Source organism: Pelecanus crispus, chromosome W (assembly GCF_030463565.1).
Source record: "Pelecanus crispus isolate bPelCri1 chromosome W, bPelCri1.pri, whole genome shotgun sequence".
In the NCBI taxonomy this organism is placed as follows: domain Eukaryota; kingdom Metazoa; phylum Chordata; class Aves; order Pelecaniformes; family Pelecanidae; genus Pelecanus; species Pelecanus crispus.
The window spans coordinates 14904422-14926357 of NC_134675.1; the positions used below are offsets into that span (position 1 = coordinate 14904422).

Consider the following 21936-nt stretch of genomic DNA (forward strand, 5'->3'; position numbering starts at 1 on the left):
GGGCGGGGATGGTGTGTGTCCCAAAACCAGCTGCTGGGGGAGACCAGGGTGAGCAAGGCAAGTGAGGGGCTCCACACTGGCAGCTGGAGAGGGACTGCGGGTTACAGATCAGGTGCCTGGTGCCAGATGCTGGGGCATGAGTGTCTGTATCTTCCCCAAACCATGCGTTTGCATGTGTGTGTGTTCATTTGTTTGTTCACTAGCAAACTTTAAGCTGGACCAGCCAGCTTAGGGGGGGCCTCGGGTTTGGGCGGAGGGGTCTGTGCTGGTACACCCAGGGGGATTTGCAAATATGGAGTGCATGAGGGACGAGCGTGTGAGTGCTGCCTGTTTGCAGTGAGCACTGAGCTGGACCAGCTGGTGAGTAGGGGACCTGTGGGGTGGATAAGGGGGCTTGGGATCCAGGCAGGGATGCTGGTAGACAGAGAGGCTATGCCGGTACTCAGGGGATCCACAAATGTGCTTGTGAATTCAGAGTGTCGCGCATGTGTGCCTGCACTAGTGACCTTCAGTCTCTGCCAGCCCAAGAGGAGCATACCCTGTACATGGGTGCTGCTGAAGGCAACGACTTGTCTGTGGCAGTCTGCGTGATTGGCCATTTCAGGGTCCTCTGTGTGTGTGTCAGATGTGTGCTCAGCTTCACTACTGGTGCCACATCCCTCAGTCTGGGCAGAGGCTCTGGATCCCTGGGCACCGGGCTGGGCTCCAGCATCTGGGCAGGAGGGTCCTGGGCCAGAGTGGCTGGCGGAGGCAGCCACGCTCTTAACATCACTTAACACTTGTTACATTCTCATTTTGAATTGCACTTACTGAATATATATTATATGAAGCCTTTTCTGCCTCTGTGTGATTGCAGACTAAGTATAAAATGGGATTCACTTTTGGATACAGTGAAAATACGGGACCACAGAGTGTGCTGAGATGTCTACTTTATGTTTATTTGTGGTGCAGCACATTTCTGTCCTCCACTGTTCCTTCCACATTTTTGTCTAAAGCGTGATACTGGATGAGAGGAGTCTGGTGTCCTGAGGAATGTAACAGTAGCCGCTCAGCTGCAGCTACTCAGCCAGCCAAAAATACTCAATGGCAAAGACAACAATTTCTTCCTCTCTTTTGCCTTCACCTCACTTGAGGACAGGTATTTTAAATGGCCATAGTTAATTCATGTCTATAATTAGCAGTTAGCAAATTAAGATTAGCTTTTGTTTCTTTTGTCTCAGAATTTTATACAGCCATTTGGAAGAGGCATCTTAGATTCTGAGAAATCAAACTTTAGAAAAGGAATTCTAACTTACTAAATTGGTTCTACATCTTATTTACTATTCTGTCATTATTTAATCTCTTTTTATTTCAGCTTTAATAAATATTCCAAATGTGACTGAGATAAAGGAAGACAAGAACCTTGGCTTGACTCTAATACAGAACTCAAAAACAGGAGGATTTTTGGTACATATTGAGGATGTATTCTATAGACACAGAAATTCCTGAGGAGAATGAAGAAACCAGAATTCTCCACACTTTTTGATTAAGTCCAAGCTGAATGTATTTTATTATGCAGCATAGATTAATACATATGTCATGGTTTAGCCCCTGTTGGCAACCAAGCACCACCCCCCCCGCCCGGTGGGATGGGGGAGAGAATAGGAAGGGCAACAGTAAGAAAACTCGTGGGTTGAGATAGGAACAGTTCAATAATTGAAATAAAATAATAATAATAATAGTAATAGAAATTGTAATGAAAAGGAGAACAACGAGAGAGAGAGAAACAAAACCCAGGAAAAAAAAGTGATGCAACTGCTCACCACCCGCCGACCGACACCCAGCCAGTCCCCAAGCAGCGATTGCTGCCCCCCAGCCAACTCCCCCCAGTTTATATACTGAGCATGACGTCATATGGTATGGAATAGCCCTTTGTTCAGTTTGGATTAACTATCCTGGCTGTGCCCCCTCCCAGTTTCTTGTGTACCTGGCAGAGCATGGGAAGCTGAAAAGTCCTTGACTAGTGTAAGCACTACAGCAACAACTGAAACATCAGTGTGTTATCAACATTCTTCTCATACTAAATGCAAAAGACAGCACTATGCCAGCTACTAGGAAGAAAATTAACTCTATCCCAGCCGAAACCAGGACAACATATTTTGCATATTTTTAAATATTCCATCCCACTGTCATTACCTAGGGTCCAAAATCAGGAAAATTACAAATTGTCTCCTGCATTTATCTAAATATCCTATAGAAGATCATATAATTAAATATTCTGTAATTTAAGTCAGACAACATAGGCAAGAGTATTTTCACCATGGACATCTGTAAGGTAGTCTTATATAGTTCTGGTTATGCTTTCAGAAAATGGTATGGGATCTCTCCTCCACCATAAGCACTTGCACAGCGACTGTTCTCCTGAGATGTCAAGATTTCCAGTCCCATGGATCTGCCTTTTCCTTTAGCAATATGATTTATTTAATTAGTGAGCTGGAGGAGGATGCATTTTCTATGTGTTTATTCTGCAAACCACTCTTCTTGGAGCCTGTAAAACACATTCCATCATTGAAAGGAAGTTAATGCCCATTTAATATGCTTTTTTACAATCTTAACTATAGGCATGAAAACTGTTGGAGTGTAGGTGTATTCCAGTTTATGATGCACACGTGGGCATGTGGAGTAATTAAATGAAACAATAAACTACAGGCAAATGAGCTTTGAGATTCACTTTAAGCTTTGCATTTCTCTGTTGTATCACAAAAGTATTCAAATATTTATTATCTTCATTACCATATAGCCCAATTCATTGAATTACTTAATGGGTCTAATTCTAAGTTTTCCAGCAGCTTTCTTTGAGTTAGTAAGGTTAATCATAACTTCAAAACACAGCAACAGTGCTGCTCTTGATTGTTGGTTTGAAAAGATACTTATTAAAAAAATCTTATTCTATCTCTTTGATAATACCTTTTAATTAGTGTTAATACTGTCCCATGCATACCCACTTTAATCAGTATCTGTAGTTGCAGTAATTTAAAATATCTCATGCAGAAAAATTTGCATTTTCTAATAATATTTGAACTTCTCTCAAATATAAAGTATTTCCTGATCCATATGGTATTGATTGACTCTACCTAAATTGCATAAAGTAACAAAAAAAAAAAAAGTTGAACACTAAGATGTGAACAGTTAGCCACTTCTTTGGTGAAGGGAGTTCTTTTTGACAGAAGGAGAATAGGGTATTGAAGACAGATGCTTATTTTTGACTCAGCCTCAACAAATATCAAAAGCCCTGAGACTTAGATGTGGCTAGAATTGGCTAATAAGTGGAAATTGTCTTTGCTCATAATTGCAAGCTGCTGCCAGCCAGGACTTTGCTCCAAGACACTGTCTCTGGCAGCTAGCCTCTGTGATGGGGTCTTTGGGTTATGCTCAGGGCTTCCTCATCCCAGCTCACTGTGCTCCTTCCTCCTGCGGCTGCTTCTCTCTCAGCCTCCGTCCGCTTGCACCAGTCTGTGCTGCATCCTGGGAGGTGTCCTGGGTTGCTCAGCTGGAGCGTGACCCAGCCTGACGTGTGTGTGCTGTAGCTTGTGGGTCCTGCTAGTTCAGCTGTTTCATGCCATGTGATTGCTTCCCACAGGTATCCTAAGTACAGGGCAGTCATTTTCACATGCTCATTACATTTTTCTGAGGCATGCTTAGTCCTGTTGGAAAGGTGCTTAAGAATTTCAGTGATGGTTAACAGCTTTTTTCCAGATTCCTGATCTAAATTTCTATCAGTTTGTTCTTTGCTCAGTGCTGTGCCTTTAGTTAAAAGGAACAGCTCCCATCTCCCTACATGTAAAATCTCCCTTCTATATTTAACACCCCACAATCATTCTCCTTTGTCCTTTGGTTTGCTAGACAAACACAGAGTTTTTCTGGCTGAAATGCACTTTTTAAAATATACCCCTCTTGGACATGAATGACCAGATCTATGCTGTATTCCACATGAGTCTTTCCAGGGCACTATATAGTGTATTTGGTATTTCCCTGTCTCAACTAGAAGTGCTTCTTGTCACATATCTTCAGGCTATATTTGCTTTACATGTTGCCTGCATGCTTATGGTCATCCTGCAATCAGCCAGTGCCCGATCCGTCTGCTCCTCTCTCTTCCATTCAATGAGCTCCCAGTTTATGTCCACATTTCTTAAGATTAGTCCTTAAGGACAAGTCTGTGCCCCTTTCTAAATTCCACTTTTCAAGTTCATTGGTTTTTAATATGTGATCTCTCAGTTTTCCCCTGCATTAATGATGCATCTTAAATTTCTGACTGTAACAATGCTAGAACATTAGAGCATTTCCTTTTTTTTTTTTTAAGGTGAAGATCAGCAAAGTTTATTAGAACATTTTTATTTTTTGGTCCAAGATTAACATCACAATTTTGAGTTACCATTAATACAGAGGAAAACTAGAAAACAGGCAAATGAGATTGATCTAAAAAGAACTTTAAATTAAAAATAACTTTAAATTAAAGACTGTCCTCCAGCTTCATAGTTACTGGTATAGATGATTTCTTTTGTACCTCTCACCTCTGTAAATATCCATCTTTTCCAGTAAAACTAATCATGCCCCATGTGGCAGCTAAAAAGAGTACTTATCTCAAGATCAGATAATGTAGCTATACTTCCTTTCTCTTGTCTAGAAAATCTGCCATCTTGTCAAATATGTTAGGATAGTTTCATGTGGTCTGCCACTGGTAAATCAGTGTGTGATTTATCTCATTTTCCATTTACTTCTGCCTTTAATTACCTTTTTTTCAGTATTCTTGAGAAAAGGGTAATAATGCTGTTCACTCTCTCTTCTCTTCCTAAATAGAGATGGTGCATTTTCTATTTTCCAGGCTCTCCTGACTGGATAGGGCAATCAGAAAGTATATGTAGTGAAGCTATCATTTCTTTCACAACTGTTGGACAGAGGTTATGTAGAAGTTATGTTTTTTTCCTTGTGTTCCTAATGTGATTTTCTTTTAAAAAGAAACCCACCCCCCCCACCCCCATATCCTCATGACAAAATTCTGTCTCAGTATCTGTCTTTTTTATCTAGGTAACTTTTGTAAAAATCCTTCTAATATCAGAGGTGTGGCTGTCATGCAACCAGCTGGTTGATCTAGCTGAAAACATTTCTTTTTACAGAAATAATTTTCAGCAAAGAAGCAAGATTATTTTCTCCAGAAGGCAATGAAACATGTAGCCGAGGGGTATATGAGGCCAGGGCCAAACTTCTCCTTTTAGCTGCAGCTAAATAGAACAGTGCATACTGTGAGGCTGCACCCTCACTGGAGATGATGATGAAGTTCAACATGTAAATATTTTGGCAAAGTGAATTTCCCTTGGGAACAAGGCTTCTCAAATTAATAAATGTGTGTTTGTGCACTGATCACAAAACTCTTCAGTCTGGTCACACTATTGACACTATTGGTGGTAATCGGACATACCACAAGAAAAGCTCCTCTGCATGTTTGCAGCGACGTGCATGTTCGTGGCTCTGATGCCACCTCCTGGCTAGTGGAAATACTTCTCTGCATGCTTATAAGCGATGTGCAAATACCAGCCCTAGTTTTAAACCCATAGTTTGTAGAGCAGGTGGCTTAAAGCAGCACAGATTCCTTGCAAACCAAGTCACACTCCCTAGAAGTTATAGCTGTGCATAGTCTGGAGGGACCAGCTTGCAGGATGATCGCGAATAGAGAATCCTTTTTATGAGAAAATCTATGAAAGGGATTACTTGACACTGTCACAGTGATAGCAAGGGATTTGACCTGATAATCCAAGAGGGGTCCTCTGATCCTATATTCCTGTAGTCCTGCTTATTGTGCTTTTGTATATGGATATGGTGAGACAAGCATTTGTTATTTTTATAGTTTCTCTTTTTTGTTATTTTTAAAGACTTGTGGTCCTTTGTGGGCACAGCAGTGTGGAAGCCAATACTATGCAACAGGAGTTTGTTCTGAAATCAGTCCAAGTTTCCAGATACTAAGAAGCTTTTCTCCTGCTGTTAAAAGTAAGGCAACATGTGCAAAACAGATTCAATTAAAAAAAAAAACCAGATCAAACAAAATCAAGATACATTTTGTCGGGGACTTTTAATTTGGGATTTTTTAAAAACATGTATGTGCAAAAAGTAAAGCCCTGTGATTCACATGTAAGGACTGACAGATTCTGATTTAATGCTGATATGAATCTGGACACACTCCTCTGAATTCAGCGGCATTGCACCAGAGCAGTGAAAATGAAGACAGGCTCAAAATCTGCATATGCTTCTATTGAGTCTCCAGTTCAGGCAAAACCTTCCTGATCTGAAGTATTGCCTGTGTGAGACCTAACTATGCACCTCTGGATTTAGCCAAAGAATTTTAAGTACATTGAGACTGAAAGTGCATTTAATGCCCACTTCTTATTTTTGTTTTAGAGTGTTCCTCTGTCAAAGATGATGTGGTGGTTTGTGATGAGTCAAACAGGATTTATCCCTGGGACGCAGTGCAAGCATTTTTGAAAAAATTTGTACAAGGCTTAGATATAGGCCTTAAGAAAACCCAGATAAGTCAAAGACATCTTTGAGAAAGACAGAAAAAAAACCCCAACCAAACAGGAAAGGTTTTATTAGCATAACTACAGTACCTTCCCCAAGGCCAGAGATTATGCAGTTGTCCTTTATCTTTCAATATTTGGGGTTTTATCTGACAGCTAACCTATTCCAAAGGGGGTTAGTAATTTGATTCAAAACATAGACCAACTAAATAGAAGTCTAGGTTATATCTAGTGGAGTCAGATCTCTTTCATATATGTAAGAATAATTAAAATGCAGTCTGTGGGGATGTGGTAAAAGTAGAACAGTTTATTTATTCCTTTTCATATGGCTCTTACTTTCTAACTGCTGCATCTTTAAAATAGGAGTTTTTCCTGCTTGGTTACTATCTCATCTTTGAGTTCTTTTTTCTTTTTAATTTGATGATGGTAAGGAAAATTTTATTGCCTTTCGTAAAACATTTTCTGTCTTTGCAGTTGTCCATTTTCATTAAACACCTCTGGGAATGTCGTGGTTTAGCCCCAGCCAGCAACTCAGTACCACGCAGCCGCTCGCTCACTCCCCCTACCCCGATGGGATGGGGGAGAGAATCGGAGGAGTAAGAGTGAGAAACACTCCTGGGTTGAGATAAGAACAGTTTAATAATTGAAATAAAGTAAAATAGTAATGCTAATAGTAACAGTATAATAATGATAATAATAATAATGATACACGAAGCAAGTGATGCACAATGCAATTGCTCACCACCCGCCGACCGATACCCAGACAGTTCCCGAGCAGCGATCGCTGCTCCCCGGCCACCCCCCCCCAGTTTATATACTGAGCGTGACGTCATATGGTATGGAATAGCCCTTTGGTCAGTTTGGATCAACTATCGTGGCTGTGCCCCCTCCCAGTTTCTTGTGCTCCTGGCAGAGCATGGGAAGCTGAAAAAGTCCTTGACTAGCATAAGCAGTACTCAGCAACAACTAAAAACATCAGCATGTTATCAACATTCTTCTCCTACTAAATCCAAAACACAGCACTATGCCTGCTGCTAGGAAGAAAATTAACTCTATCCCAGCCGAAACCAGGACAGTATCCACCCCTTATTCTATACCATCTACGTCATGCACAGGCCCTCCCCTTTCCAATGTGTTCCAATTAATCACCACCGCTTTCCCTATCTTGATATACACACAGATATCATTCCCTTCGTCTATGGCCCATCCCTCTAAAATGTCCATTGAGTTCATTTAGCCTATGACTTTGGGTTCCATCTGTTATCACAGTCTTTCAGAGCAGGAGAGGTGGTGTGCAGTGTTGGACTGTTGCATGCTGAAGTCAGTTCTCATTCCAACATGGTTTCATCAAAGTTCATTTTCATTAAGCTGGGCAATTCTTACTGCAATACCATTGATGCGGCATATAGCAATCATAATATATAGTATTATATACTTAATATTAACCTACTATATTATTATATTGACATGCAGTTAAGAGATAACATATAGTTAAGAGATAACATACAGTATTATAAAGCAATTAATATTATACAATTCAGTTCATTGGCTATTTTCACCCAAAATCAAATTCGCTTGAGGTACACATTGGGCTTCCCCATCCTTTCGCATCACCCACCAAGTGCACCCAGGTCCTTGAGCAAAAGCAATCCTACGAATGGGTTTGCCTTTGCCAGAGGGGGAAGTAACCCAGACTGTCTTCCCCAGCATATTTTTCATGTGCACTACAGGAACTTTATCTCCTTCTACAGTACGTAGAAGTTTTGATTGGGCAGGGCCAGCTCGATTGGCAGATCCCCTGGTGTTGACTAACCAGGTGGCTTTTGCTAAATGCGTATCCCAATGTTTAAACGTCCCACCACCCATTGCTCTCAGGGTAGTCTTTAACAATCCATTGTATCGCTCAATTTTCCCGGAGGCTGGTGCATGGTAAGGGATGTGATATACCCACTCAATGCCGTGCTCTTTGGCCCAGGTGTCTATGAGGTTGTTTCGGAAATGAGTCCCGTTGTCTGACTCAATTCTTTCTGGGGTGCCATGTCGCCACAGGACTTGCTTTTCAAGGCCCAGGATGGTGTTCCGGGCGGTGGCATGGGGCACGGGATATGTTTCCAACCACCCAGTGGTTGCTTCCACCATGGTGAGCACATAGCGCTTGCCTTGGCGGGTCTGTGGGAGCGTGATGTAATCAATCTGCCAGGCCTCCCCATATTTATATTTCAGCCATCGTTCACTATACCCAAGGGGCTTGAACTGCTTGGCTTGCTTGATTGCAGTGCATGTTTCACACTCATGAATAACCTGTGCAATACTGTCCATAGTTAAGTCCACCCCTCGATCACGAGCCCATTTATACGTTGCATCCCTTCCTTGATGGCCTGAGGCATCATGGGCCCACCGAGCTATAAATAATTCACCCTTATGTTGCCAGTCCAAATCTACCTGAGCCACTCCAATCTTAGCAGCCTGATCCACCTGCTGGTTGTTTTCATGTTCTTCAGGGGCCCGACTCTTAGGTACATGAGCATCTACGTGACGAAATTTTACAACCAGGTTCTCTACCCGGGCAGCAATATCTTGCCACAATGCGGCAGCCCAGATTGGTTTGCCTCTGCGCTGCCAGCTGCTCTGCTTCCATTGCTGCAGCCACCCCCACAGGGCATTTGCCACCATCCATGAGGCAGTATAGAGATAAAGGACTGGCCACTTTTCTCTTTCAGCAATATCTAAAGCCAGCTGGATGGCTTTCACCCCTGCAAACTGACTCGACTCCCCTTCTCCTTCAGCAGTTTCTGCGACTTGTCGTATAGGACTCCATACAGCAGCTTTCCACCTCCGATGCTTTCCTACGAGACGACAGGACCCATCAGTGAACAGGGCATATTGCTTTTCATTTTCTGGCAATTTATTATACAGTGGGGCCTCTTCAGCACGTGTCACCTCCTCCTCTGGTGATATTCTAATGTTTTTTCCTTCTGGCCAGTCCATGATCACTTCCAAGATTCCTGGGCGACTGGGGTTTCCTATTCGAGCCCGTTGTGTGATCAATGCAACCCACTTACTCCATGTAGCATCAGTTGCATGATGTGTAGAGGGGACCCTCCCTTTGAACATCCAGCCCAACACCGTCAGTCGGGGTGCCAGCAGGAGCTGTGCTTCAGTACCAACCACTTCTGAAGCAGCTCGAACCCCTTCATATGCTGCCAATATCTCCTTCTCAGTTGGAGTATAGCGGGCTTCGGATCCTCTGTATCCCCGACTCCAAAACCCTAGGGGTCGACCTCGAGTCTCCCCTGGTGCTTTCTGCCAGAGGCTCCAGGTAGGGCCATTCTCCCCGGCTGCGGTGTAGAGCACATTTTTAATATCCTGCCCTGCCCGGACTGGCCCAAGGGCTACTGCATGAACTATCTCACGTTTAATTTGTTCAAAGGCTTGTTGTTGCTCAGGGCCCCATTTGAATTCATTCTTCTTCCGGGTCACTTGATAGAGAGGGCTTACGATCTGGCTGTAATTTGGAATATGCATCATCCAAAAACCCACAACGCCTAAGAAAGCTTGTGTTTCCTTTTTGCTAGTTGGTGGGGACATAGCTGTTATTTTGTTGATCACATCCATTGGGGTCTGACGACGTCCATCTTGCCATTTTATTCCTAAGAACTGGATCTCTTGTGCAGGTCCCTTGACCTTACTCTGTTTTATGGCAAAACCAGCCTTCAGAAGGATTTGGACTATTTTCTTTCCCTTCTCAAAAACGTCTTCTGCTGTGTTGCCCCACACAATGATGTCATCAATGTACTGCAGATGTTCTGGAGCTTCACCCTGTTCCAGTGCTGTCTGGATCAGTCCATGGCAAATGGTGGGGCTGTGCTTCCACCCCTGGGGCAGTCGGTTCCAGGTGTACTGAACACCCCTCCAGGTAAAAGCAAACTGGGGTCTGCACTCTGCTGCCAAAGGGATGGAGAAAAATGCATTAGCAATATCAATTGTGGCATACCACTTGGCTGCCTTTGACTCCGGTTCGTATTGAAGTTCTAGCATGTCTGGCACGGCAGCACTCAGCGGCGGTGTAACTTCGTTCAGGCCACGATAGTCCACTGTTAGTCTCCACTCCCCATTAGACTTTCGCACTGGCCATATGGGACTGTTAAAGGGTGAGCGAGTCTTGCTGATCACTCCCTGGCTCTCCAGTCGACGAATCAGGTTATGGATGGGAATCAGGGAGTCTCGGTTGGTGCGATATTGCCGCCTGTGCACAGTTGTGGTAGCGATCGGCACCTGTTGTTCCTCAACCTTCAGCAACCCTACAATTGAAGGGTCCTCTGAGAGACCGGGCAAGGTGGACAACTGTTTAATTTCCTCTGTCTCCAAAGCAGCTATACCAAAAGCCCACCGGTACCCTTTTGGGTCCTTGAAATACCCTCTCCTGAGGTAGTCTATGCCAAGGATGCACGGAGCGTCTGGGCCAGTCATTATGGGCTGCTTTTGCCACTCATTCCCAGTTAGGCTCACTTCAGCTTCCAGTACAGTTAGCTGTTGGGATCCCCCCGTCACTCCAGAAATACAAATGGGTTCTGCCCCTCTATAGTTTGATGGCATTAGCGTGCACTGTGCACCAGTGTCCATTAGAGCCTTATACTCCTGTGGGTCTGACGTTCCAGGCCATCGAATCCACACAGTCCAGTAAACCCGGTTGTCCCTTTCCTCCACCTGGCTGGAGGCAGGGCCCCTCTAACACTGGTCACAGTATTTGCTGTTCACTTCCTGTAAATGTGAATCAAAAGTCCCCTGATCAAGGTCGGAAGTAAAATTAGCCCTCTTACTCTGTCTCGGGAACTGCTCACTGGAAACTGGAGCTGCAATTTTCCTGGGAGAACCGCCTTTTCTAATAGTTTTTCCTTGCAACTCACGCACCCGTGCCTCTAAGGTTGAGGTGGGTTTTCCATCCCACTTCCTCATGTCCTCTCCATAATCACGCAGGTAAAACCACAGGGTGCCCCGTGGTGTGTATCCTCTATATCCTCTCTCTTGAGCATAGGGACGTTGACTCCTAATGGCTGAGACACTGGTCCGTGCAGGTGGGGAGTAGGACAGATCTTCTCTGAGTTGTTGGAACTCTTGGCACAGTTTTTCCACAGCCGAGACACAGGCCCGTAGGGAGGAAGAGAGCTTTTCTTCGTAGTCCCGGAGTTGTCTAGCCACTTCATCCACCGTTGGTGCCTCGTCGTCTTTCCAGGCTAGTATTGCCAACGAGTTGGAATACGATGCTGGTGCGCTCCGTACCACCTTCCGCCACATGGATTGTGTGCACCTGACTTCATCTGGGTCTTTGGTTAACCGCTCATCATTCAGGTCACTGTAAATCACCTCCAGCACGCCTAATTCCCTCAGGTACTGGATACCTTTCTCTACGGTGGTCCATTTGCTTGGGTGGTATAAAACATCCTCCTTGAAGGGATACCTTTCCTTCACGCTTGACAGAAGTCGCCTCCAGAGGCTGAGCGGTTTTGCCTCTTTTCCAATTGCTTTGTCAATGCCCCCTTCCCTGGAAAGGGATCCCAGCTGCTTGGCTTCCCTACCCTCTAAATCCAGGCTACTGGCCCCGTTATCCCAGCATCGGAGCAGCCAGGTGATGATGTGCTCGCCTGGATGACGACCGAAATCTTTTTGCATATCTCGCAGCTCACTCAGGGATAGGGATCGGGTGTTTACCATCTCATTTATGGGTTCTTCCTCCTCTGGTTCTCGTGATGGCCCTGGTTCATCTTCATCCCTTACTAAACGAACTGATTTCCTCGTGTATTTTTTTGTTCTGTATAGGGGCAACTGATACCGGCGCAGGTTGGTTCTCTGGTTTAGCCGCAGTGTCTGTCACTGGGGTTTGAGTAGCCGCAGTGCTCATGGCTGTGGCTGGAGTAGCCACAGTGCCTGGGGCAGGGGTTTGAGTAGCTGCAAGGCCTGTAGTGGGGGTTGGAGTAGCCGCAGGGCCTGTAGTGGGGGTTTGAGTAGCCACAGTGCTTGTTGTTTTGTCATCAGATCCAGAGACCTTCTCTTTCTTTTGAGGGTACTGATTAGTGTTGACCACGGCTCGATAGGCATGGGCCAGTCCCCAGCATGTTGCAATGATTTGTGTCTCTCTGGAGCTACCAGGGTGACAACATACTTCTTCCAAATACTTTACTAATTCTTCAGGATTCTGCACTTGTTCAGGGGTGAAGTTCCAAAACACTGGAGGTCCCCACTGCCCTAGGTACTTGCGCATACGTTCCCACACACCCTGCCACTCATAACTATCCAGCCTTGGGGTAGATCTCTGGATGGTATTTTTAAACTGCTTACTGACCTTTATCAAAACGGAAACAACATTCCCAAGAAGTATCAATAGAAGTATCTTAACTGCCCAGGGGTGTTCAAGATACAGGAAAGTTGTTGTAATGAAGGAGGAAACATCATAGAAGAAAGCAGCAAAGGTGCCATTCTGTATTTCCTCCACAACAAGCCTCTCAGAGTAAGAAGTATAATTGCTAACTCTCTCTATGAGGTAGTACCCGAAGTACAGTAGTGACTTCTGTATGAAACCCAAATACCAAAGAATGCTCAAGGTCAGGGTTTTGATAAGGAGCCTCCCAAGCAAAAGATCATGAATCACTGCAGAGCATAGCACACTACACAAACTGACAGCAAGCTTTAACGCGTGCTGCAAAAAAAAGAACATGGTGCAAATCAGAAGAACTAATATCGTGACCGGCAACTGTTAACAGACTCCTTAATACACTCTGGTTAATCTGTTGTTATCTCAAACCCTTCGTGCCCCACGTTGGGCGCCAAAAAGGACTGTCGTGGTTTAGCCCCAGCCAGCAACTCAGTACCACGCAGCCGCTCGCTCACTCCCCCTACCCCGATGGGATGGGGGAGAGAATCGGAGGAGTAAGAGTGAGAAACACTCCTGGGTTGAGATAAGAACAGTTTAATAATTGAAATAAAGTAAAATAGTAATGCTAATAGTAACAGTATAATAATGATAATAATAATAATGATACACGAAGCAAGTGATGCACAATGCAATTGCTCACCACCCGCCGACCGATACCCAGACAGTTCCCGAGCAGCGATCGCTGCTCCCTGGCCACCCCCCCCCAGTTTATATACTGAGCGTGACGTCATATGGTATGGAATAGCCCTTTGGTCAGTTTGGATCAACTATTCTGGCTGTGCCCCCTCCCAGTTTCTTGTGCTCCTGGCAGAGCATGGGAAGCTGAAAAAGTCCTTGACTAGCATAAGCAGTACTCAGCAACAACTAAAAACATCAGCATGTTATCAACATTCTTCTCCTACTAAATCCAAAACACAGCACTATGCCTGCTGCTAGGAAGAAAATTAACTCTATCCCAGCCGAAACCAGGACAAAGACTGAGGTACTGGAAATCTCTCTCCCTATGGCTGCCTTCTTCCTTGGGCTACTTTGGAAGCAAGGTGCTTAAAAGCTAGGCTTCCTGCTCAGTCCTTTCTGAACCTCACCTTTAGCATCTTCTCTTTTTTTTTTTCTTTCATACTAAATGTACATCTTAGCATATTTCTTTAGCATTCACCTGTATTAAAAATAAATAGGGTTTGCAGTGCTGTCAAGTAGCTAAACTTTAGGATTTCCTTACAAGAGATCAGAATGAGGTGCTATCCACTTGTAGAATTTTTGCTATTTTCTCATTTTTCCCCAGAGCCCCCTGTATTATTGATGTCCATAAGCTCTCCCAGAAGTAACCAAGCAAACATTTAATGCCTACTATTTCAGACTGTTTGCATTAAAATATTGTAGTCCATAATAAATGACATAAGATGCAAGAGCATTTAGCTTTCTTTGCTTTCCAAACATGTTAATATTAATTGGTTTTATATGTGTTGAAAAAAAAGATAGAATCATAGAATTGTTTAGGTTGGAAAAGATCTTTAAGATCATCCAGTCCAACCATTAACCTAATGTTACCAAGTCCACCACTAAACCAATTAAGGGTAGAGTAATAATTTCATGTTTCCTGGCTTGGTGGCTGGATTATTTTTTAATGAAAGTAAAAACTAGGAATCATTAAGGTTGGAAAGCACCTCTAAGATCATCATTCCAACCATCAACCCAACACCACCATGCCCACTAAACCATGTCCCAGAGTGCCATGTCTACCCATTTTTTGAACACCTCCAGGGATGGTGACTCCACCACCTCTCTGGGAAGCCTGTTCCAATGCTTGACCACCCTTTCTGTGAAGAAATTTTTCCTAATATCCAACCTAAACCTCCCCTGGCACAGCTTGAGCCCATTTCCTCTCGTCTTATCGCTAACTACTTGGTAGAAGAGACCAACACCCACCTCACTACAACCTCCTTTCAGGTAGTTGTAGAGAGCGATAAGGTCTCCCCTCAGCCTCCTCTTCTCCAGGCTAAACAACCCCAGTTCCCTCAGCCGCTCCTCATAGGACTTGCTCTCTAGACCCTTCACCAGCTTTGTTGCCCTTCTCTGGACACGCTCCAGCACCTCAATGTCTTTCTTGTATTGAGGGGCCCAAAACTGGACACAGTATTCCAGGTGCGGCCTCATCAGCGCCGAGTACAGGGGGACAATCACCTCCCTGCTCCTGCTGGCCACACTATTCCTGATACAAGCCAGGATGCTGTTGGCCTTCTTGGCCACCTGGGCACACTGCTGGCTCATGTTCAGCCAGCTGTCGACCAACACCCTGTCACGAATGTCTATCTAGTACATAGAAGTGCATAAAAGAAAATAAGGTTACGCTCGGGTGAGAGAGATTGTGGATGCCGGTGATAAGGAGGACCCTCCCGTTGAGTCACGAGGTTCAGAATGGACCCCCTTGCTTTCTAAACTCCTTCTCAGAGAGGACTCTAGGTGCGGCTAGGTCCAATCTTAGTCTCAGACTTGGTCAACGGTTTAATAGGAATAAGAATAATGCAGCAGTATAAGACTCACTTTGAAATTAAATCGTACATCTACAGGCTACTTAAACGGATTCACACATGCATACACACAAACATGAATGCATATATAAAAATGGTATACCTGTTAAAAATTCCCCTCGAGTTCAGTGAAATACTCACATCGAATGTCTTGGCATTTCTCAACGGGCGAGGGTTGAGCCTCGAGGAGTGAAGGGTTTCAGCCCAGGCTCCACTGTTTGTCTTCGGCAATAGATTAAAGGTTGTAGCAAACTTTCAGAGTTTGCTGGCTCTGAGAGGCGTCTCACTCAGAGGGAGATGCTGGTGCAGCCCGTGGCAGTCCAGGAGAGCTCAAAGGGCCTCACTTAGGACTGCTGTTTATATGATTGTGAGATGATTGGCTTTAATCACCAGTAAATTTCCACCCGAGCCACAGTTCGGATCAGTAGTTGCTGGAATTCCAGTAATGATGATACCACTCTGTTTCAAGGCTGTCTGGGGTAGCTGTTTGTTCTTTCTCCCCTTGTTAGCCATAATATGAAGATTTTGATAAGGACAGGGCTGCTCTCTGCTTCAGCCATGTAGGAGTTTCTAGTACAATTAAGGGGTGCTTAACTGACTAACTCGCTACACAAAAGCTGCGGCCTGGAATTCCTGAGATTGTAAAGCCGTTGAAGAGAAAGAGGAATAAGGGGGGGGGGGGGGGGGGGATGTACCACCACACACCCCCAGGTCCTTTTCGGCCAGGCAGCTTTCCAGCCACTCTTCCCCAAGCCTGTAGCGTTGCATGGGGTTGTTGTGACCCAAGTGCAGGACCCGGCACTTGGCCTTGTTGAACCTCATACAGTTGGCCTTGGCCCATTGGTCCAGCCTGTCCAGGTCCCTCTGCAGGGCCATCCTACCCTCCAGCAGATCGACACTCCCACCCAACTTGGTGTTATCTGCAAACGTACTTGAGGGCGCACTCACTCCCCTCATCCAGATCATTGATAAAGATATTAAACAAGACTGGCCCCAAAACTGAGCCCTGGGGAACACCGCTTGTGACCAGTCACCAACTGGATTTAACTCCATTCAACACAACTCTCTGGGTTCGGCCACCAAGCCAGTTTTTTACCCAGCAAAAAGTACCCCTGTCCAAGCCATGAGCTGCCACCTTCCCTAGGAGAATGCTATGGGAGATGGTGTCAAAGGCTTTACTGAAGTCCAGGTAGATGATGTCCACAGCCTTTCCTTCAACCACTAGGTGGGTCACCTGGTCATAAAAGGAGATCAGGTTGGTCAAGCAGGACCTGCCTTTCATGAACCCATGCTGGCTGGGCCTGATCCCATGGTTGACCTGCACATGCCTGTTGAGCACACTCAATATGAACTGCTCCATTATCTTCCCCGGCACCGAGGTCAGGCTGACAGGCCTGTAGTTCCCCAGATCCTCTTTCTGGCCCTTCTTGTAGATGGGCGTCACATTGGCAAGCCTCCAGTCATCAGGGACCTCCCCTGTTAACCAGGACTGCTGATAGATGATGGAGAGTGGCTTCGCGAGATCCTCTGCCAGCTCCCTCAGTACTCTTGGGTGGATCCCATCCGGCCCCATAGACTTGTGAGCATCCAGGTGGTGTAGCAGGTCATTAACTGCTTCCTCCTGGATTATGGGGGCTCCATTCTGCTCCCTGTCCCTGTCTTGCAGCTCAGGGGGCTGAATACCCAGGGGATAATTGGTTTGGCTATTAAAGACTGTGGCAAAGAACGCATTAAATACCTCAGCCTTTTCCTCATCCTTAGTGACAATGTTCCCCCCTGCATCCAGCAAAGGATGGAGATTGTCCTTGGCTCTCTTCTTGTTGTTAATGGATTTGTAGAAACATTTTTTATCTTTTACAACAGTCACCAGATTGAGTTCTAGCTGGGCTTTTGCTTTTCTAATTTCCTCTCTGCATGACCTAACAAGATCCCTGTACTCTTCCTGAGTTGCCCGCCCCTTCTTCCAAAGGTGGTAGACTCTCTTTTTTTCCCTGAGTCCCAGCAAAAGCTCCCTGTTCAGCCAGGCAGGTCGTCTTTCCCGCCGGTTGGTCTTACGGCACATGGGGACAGTCTTTCTCTGTGTAAACAGCAGGTCAAGTGAGGCACCTCCCCTGGTAGGCTCACTTACCAGCTGCATCAGGAAGTTATCCCCCACACACTCTAGGAACTTCCGAGACTGTTGCCTCTCTGCTGTGTTGTATTTCCAGCAGATGTCCGGCAAGTTGAAGTCCCCCACGAGAACAAGGGCTAGCGATTGTGAGACTTCTGCCAACTGCTTATAGAATGCTTCATCTATCTCTACATCCTGGTTGGGTGGTCTATAACAGACTCCCAGCAGGACGTCCGCCTTGTTGCCCTTCCCCCTCATCCTTACCCATAAGCATTCCACCTTATCATCACAGTCGTTGAGCTCTATACAATCGAAACACTCCCTAACATACAGAACCACCCCACCTCCTCTCCTTCCTTGCCCATCTGTTCTGAAGAGCTTATAGCCATCCAATGCAGCACTCCAGTCATGAGACTCATCCCACCATATTTCTGTGATGGCGACTAAGTCGTAGCTATCCTGCTGCACAAGGGCTTCCAGCTCCTCCTGTTTGTTGCTCATGCTGCGTGCATTGGTGTACATGCACTTGAGCCGGGCTATCGATTTCACCCCCAATGTTGCCATGCCACCCCTGGGCTCCTCTCTAGTGAGCCTGGTTATATCCCCTTCCCCCTTCAAGCCTAGTTTAAAGCCCTCTCAATGAGTCCCGCCAACTCATGAGCGAGAATCCTTTTCCCCTTTGGAGACAGCTGATCTCCGTCTGCTGCCAGCAGGCCCGGTGCCATGTAAACCTCCTCATGATCAAAAAAACCGAAATTCCACCAGCCTCTGAGCCACTTGTTAATCAGCTGGGCTTTCCTGTTCCTTTCAGTATTCTTCCCTGCCACTGACAAGATTGAGGAAAACACTGCCTGTGCTCCTGATCCTCCAACCTATCGCCCCAGTGCCCTGAAGTCCCTTTTGATTGCTTTAGGACTTCTCTCTGCAACCTCATCACTGCCAACCTGCATAACCAGCAGTGCTATAATAATTGGAGGGCTGTACCAGATTGGGGAGTTTCTTAGCAATGTCCCTAACCCGGGCCCCAGGGAGGCAGCAGACTTCCTTGTGAGATGGGTCTGGACGGCAGATTGGGCCCTCTGTTCCCCACAGAAGGGAATCACCTATGACAATTACCCTCCTTTTTTTCTTAACAGGGGCAGTCGTAATCCGTGGGGCTGACTGACTCGCCCTAGGCAACCCCTTGTATGGGCCTTCAGCTACATGCTTATTTGCCTGGCCCTCAAGTTCCAGAGCCCCATATCTGTTATGTAAGGGCTACTAGGAAGGTGAGGGAGGCCGGGAGGGGATTCGCCTGCTGCCCCGGGCAGGGACCTGTTTCCATTCCCTCCTGTCTCTACACGAACGCATGCAGCATGGGGAACAAACAGGAGGAGCTGGAAGCTGCTGTGCTACTAGACAGCTACGACCTGATTGCCATAACTGAAACCTGGTGGGACGAATCCCATGACTGGAATGTGGCTATTGATGGCTACAGGCTCTTCAGAAGGGACAGGCGAGGAAGGAGGGGCGGAGGCGTTGCCTTCTACGTAAAGAAATCAATACAGTGTGAAGAGCTGTCCCTGAAGAATAGCCACGAGCAGATCGAAAGCTTATGGGTAAGAGTCAGAGACAGAGGCAACAAAGGGAACCTTGTGGTTGGTGTCTACTACAGGCCGCCTGATCAAGGGGAGCCTACTGACGAAGCCTTCTTCCTCCACCTCCGGGAGGCTTCACGCTTGCAGACTCTTGTCCTGCTGGGGGACCTCAACCACCCCGACATTTGCTGGAAAAGCAACACGGCGAGCTGTAGGCAATCCAGGAGATTCCTGGAATGCATAGACGACAACTTCCTAAGCCAGGTAACAGACACCCCTACCCGAGGGGACGCGATACTGGATCTGACGGTCACCAATGCAAGTGAGCTCATTGGTGATGTCAAGACTGGAGGCAGCTTGGGGTGCAGTGATCACGCATTGGTGGAGTTCACGCTCCTGAGGGACATGGGAAAAGCGAGGAGTACAGTCAGGACCCTAAATTTTAGGAAAGCAAACTTCCAGCTCTTCAAGGAGTTAGTCAGAAGGACCCCCTGGGAGACAGTCCCCAGGGACAGGGGACCGGAACAGAGTTGGCAGATCTTTAAGGACACCTTCCATAGAGCACAAGAGCTCTCAGTCCCCAAGTGTAAAAAATCAGGCAAGGAAGGGAAGAGACCAGCATGGCTGAGTAGAGACCTGCTGGTCAAACTAAAGAGCAAGAGGGAACTGCACAGGCAGTGGAAGCAGGGACAGGTGTCCTGGGGGGAATACAGGGAAATGGCCCAGTTGTGTAGGGAGGAGGTCAGGAAGGCCAAGGCGAGGATGGAGCTGAATTTGGCAAGGGACATAAAGAATAACAAGAAGGGCTTCTACAGGTATGTCAACCAGAAAAGGAAGGTTAAAGAAAGCGTACCCCCCTTGATGAACAAGAAAGGCGAACTTGTATCAACGGATGAGGAGAAGGCTGAGGTACTCAACAACTTCTTTGCCTCGGTCTTCACCGGCAACCTCTATCCTCGCCCCTCCCGAATCGATGGACCACAAGATGGGGACCAGGGGGGTAAAGCCCCTCCCACTGTGAGGGAAGATCAGGTTCGAGACCACCTGAAGAACCTCAATGTACACAAGTCTATGGGACCTGATGAGATGCATCCCAGAGTCCTGAGGGAATTGGCTGATGTAGTTGCCAAGACACTCTCCATGATATTTGAAAAGTCATGGCAGTCCGGTGAAGTCCCTGCTGACTGGAAGAAGGGGAATGTTGTGCCCATTTTTAAAAAGGGAAGAAAGGAGGACCCTGGGAACTACCGACCTGTCAGCCTCACCTCTGTGCCTGGGAAGATCATGGAGCAGATCCTCCTAGAAGCTATGCTCAAGCACATGGAGGACAGGGAGGTGATTCGAGACAGTCAGCACAGATACAGCAAGGGCAAGTCCTGCCTGACGAACCTAGTGGCTTTCTATGAAGGAGTGACTGCATCAGTGGACAAGGGAAAAGCAATGGATGTCATCTACTTGGATTTCTGTAAAGCCTTCGACACAGTCCCCCACAACATCCTTCTCTCTAAATTGGAGAGATATGGGTTTGATGGGTGGACTGTTCAGTGGATAAGGAATTGGCTGGATGGTCGCATCCAGAGGGTCGTGGTCAATGGCTCGATGTCCACATGGAGACCGGTGACAAGTGGGGTCCCTCAGGGGTCCGTACTGGGACCGGTGCTGTTTAACATCTTCATCAATGGCATAGACAGTGGGATCGAGTGCACCCTCAGCAAGTTTGCAGATGACACCAAGCTGAGTGGTGCGGTTGACACGCCAGAAGGATGAGATGTCATCCAAAGGCACCTGGACAAGCTGGAGAGGTGGGGCCTGTGTGAACCTCATGAGGTTCAACAAGGCCAAGTGCAAGGTCCTCCACCTGGGACGGGGCAACCCCCGATATCAATACAGGCTGGGGGATGAAGAGATTGAGAGCAGCCCTGCGGAGAAGGACTTGGGGGTACTGGTGGATGAAAAGCTGGACATGAGCCAACAATGTGCGCTTGCAGCCCAGAAGGCCAACCGTATCCTGGGCTGCATGAAAAGAAGCGTGGCCAGCAGGTCGAGGGAGGTGATTCTGCCCCTCTACTCCATGCTGGTGAGACCTCACCTGGAGCACTGCGTCCAGCTCTGGAGCCCTCAGCACAAGAAGGACATGGACCTGTTGGAGCAGGTCCAGAGGAGGGCCACCAAAATGATCCGAGGGCTGGAGCACCTCTCCTATGAGGCCAGGCTGAGAGAGTTGGGGTTGTTCAGCCCAGAGAAGAGAAGGCTGCGAGGAGACCTTTTTGCGACCTTCCAGTACTTAAAGGGGGCCTACAGGAAGGATGGGGAGAATCTTTTTAATAAGGCCTGTTGTGACAGGACAAGAAATAACGGATTTAAACTAAAGAAGAATAGATTTAGACTGGATATAAGGAAGAAATTTTTTGCAATGAGGGTGGTGAAGCACTGGAACAGGTTGCCCAGAGAGGTAGTGGAGGCCCCATCCCTGGCAACATTCAAGGTCAGGTTGGATGGGGCTCTGAGCAACCTGATCTAGTTAAAGCTGTCCCTGCTCACTGCAGGGGGGTTGGGCTAGATGAACTCTAAAGGTCCCTTCCAACCCAAAGCATTCTATGATTCTATGATTCTTAGGTCCCCTCCTTCTGCTTGCTGTCAAGAGGGTAGGGGATCCTCCGCTCCTTGTGGGGCCTCCATCTGCTGCCTTGGCCCCAGGGATGGTAGGGTGCGGCTCCACCAATCTATCTTCCTCTCGCACCCC

The 21936-nt window shown here is 46.5% G+C and overlaps 1 protein-coding gene across 1 annotated transcript in view; it reads left to right on the top strand.

Annotated features, from left to right (window-relative positions):
- Window positions 1–485: 485 nt before the first annotated feature.
- Window positions 486–21936, top strand: part of LOC142596440 (integrin alpha-2-like) — a 75525-nt gene continuing 54074 nt past the window's right edge. The window contains 4 exon segments of the mRNA XM_075725537.1: window positions 486–612; window positions 1355–1446; window positions 5907–6021; window positions 6430–6555. Coding sequence (XP_075581652.1) covers window positions 486–612; window positions 1355–1446; window positions 5907–6021; window positions 6430–6555 — 460 coding nt within the window.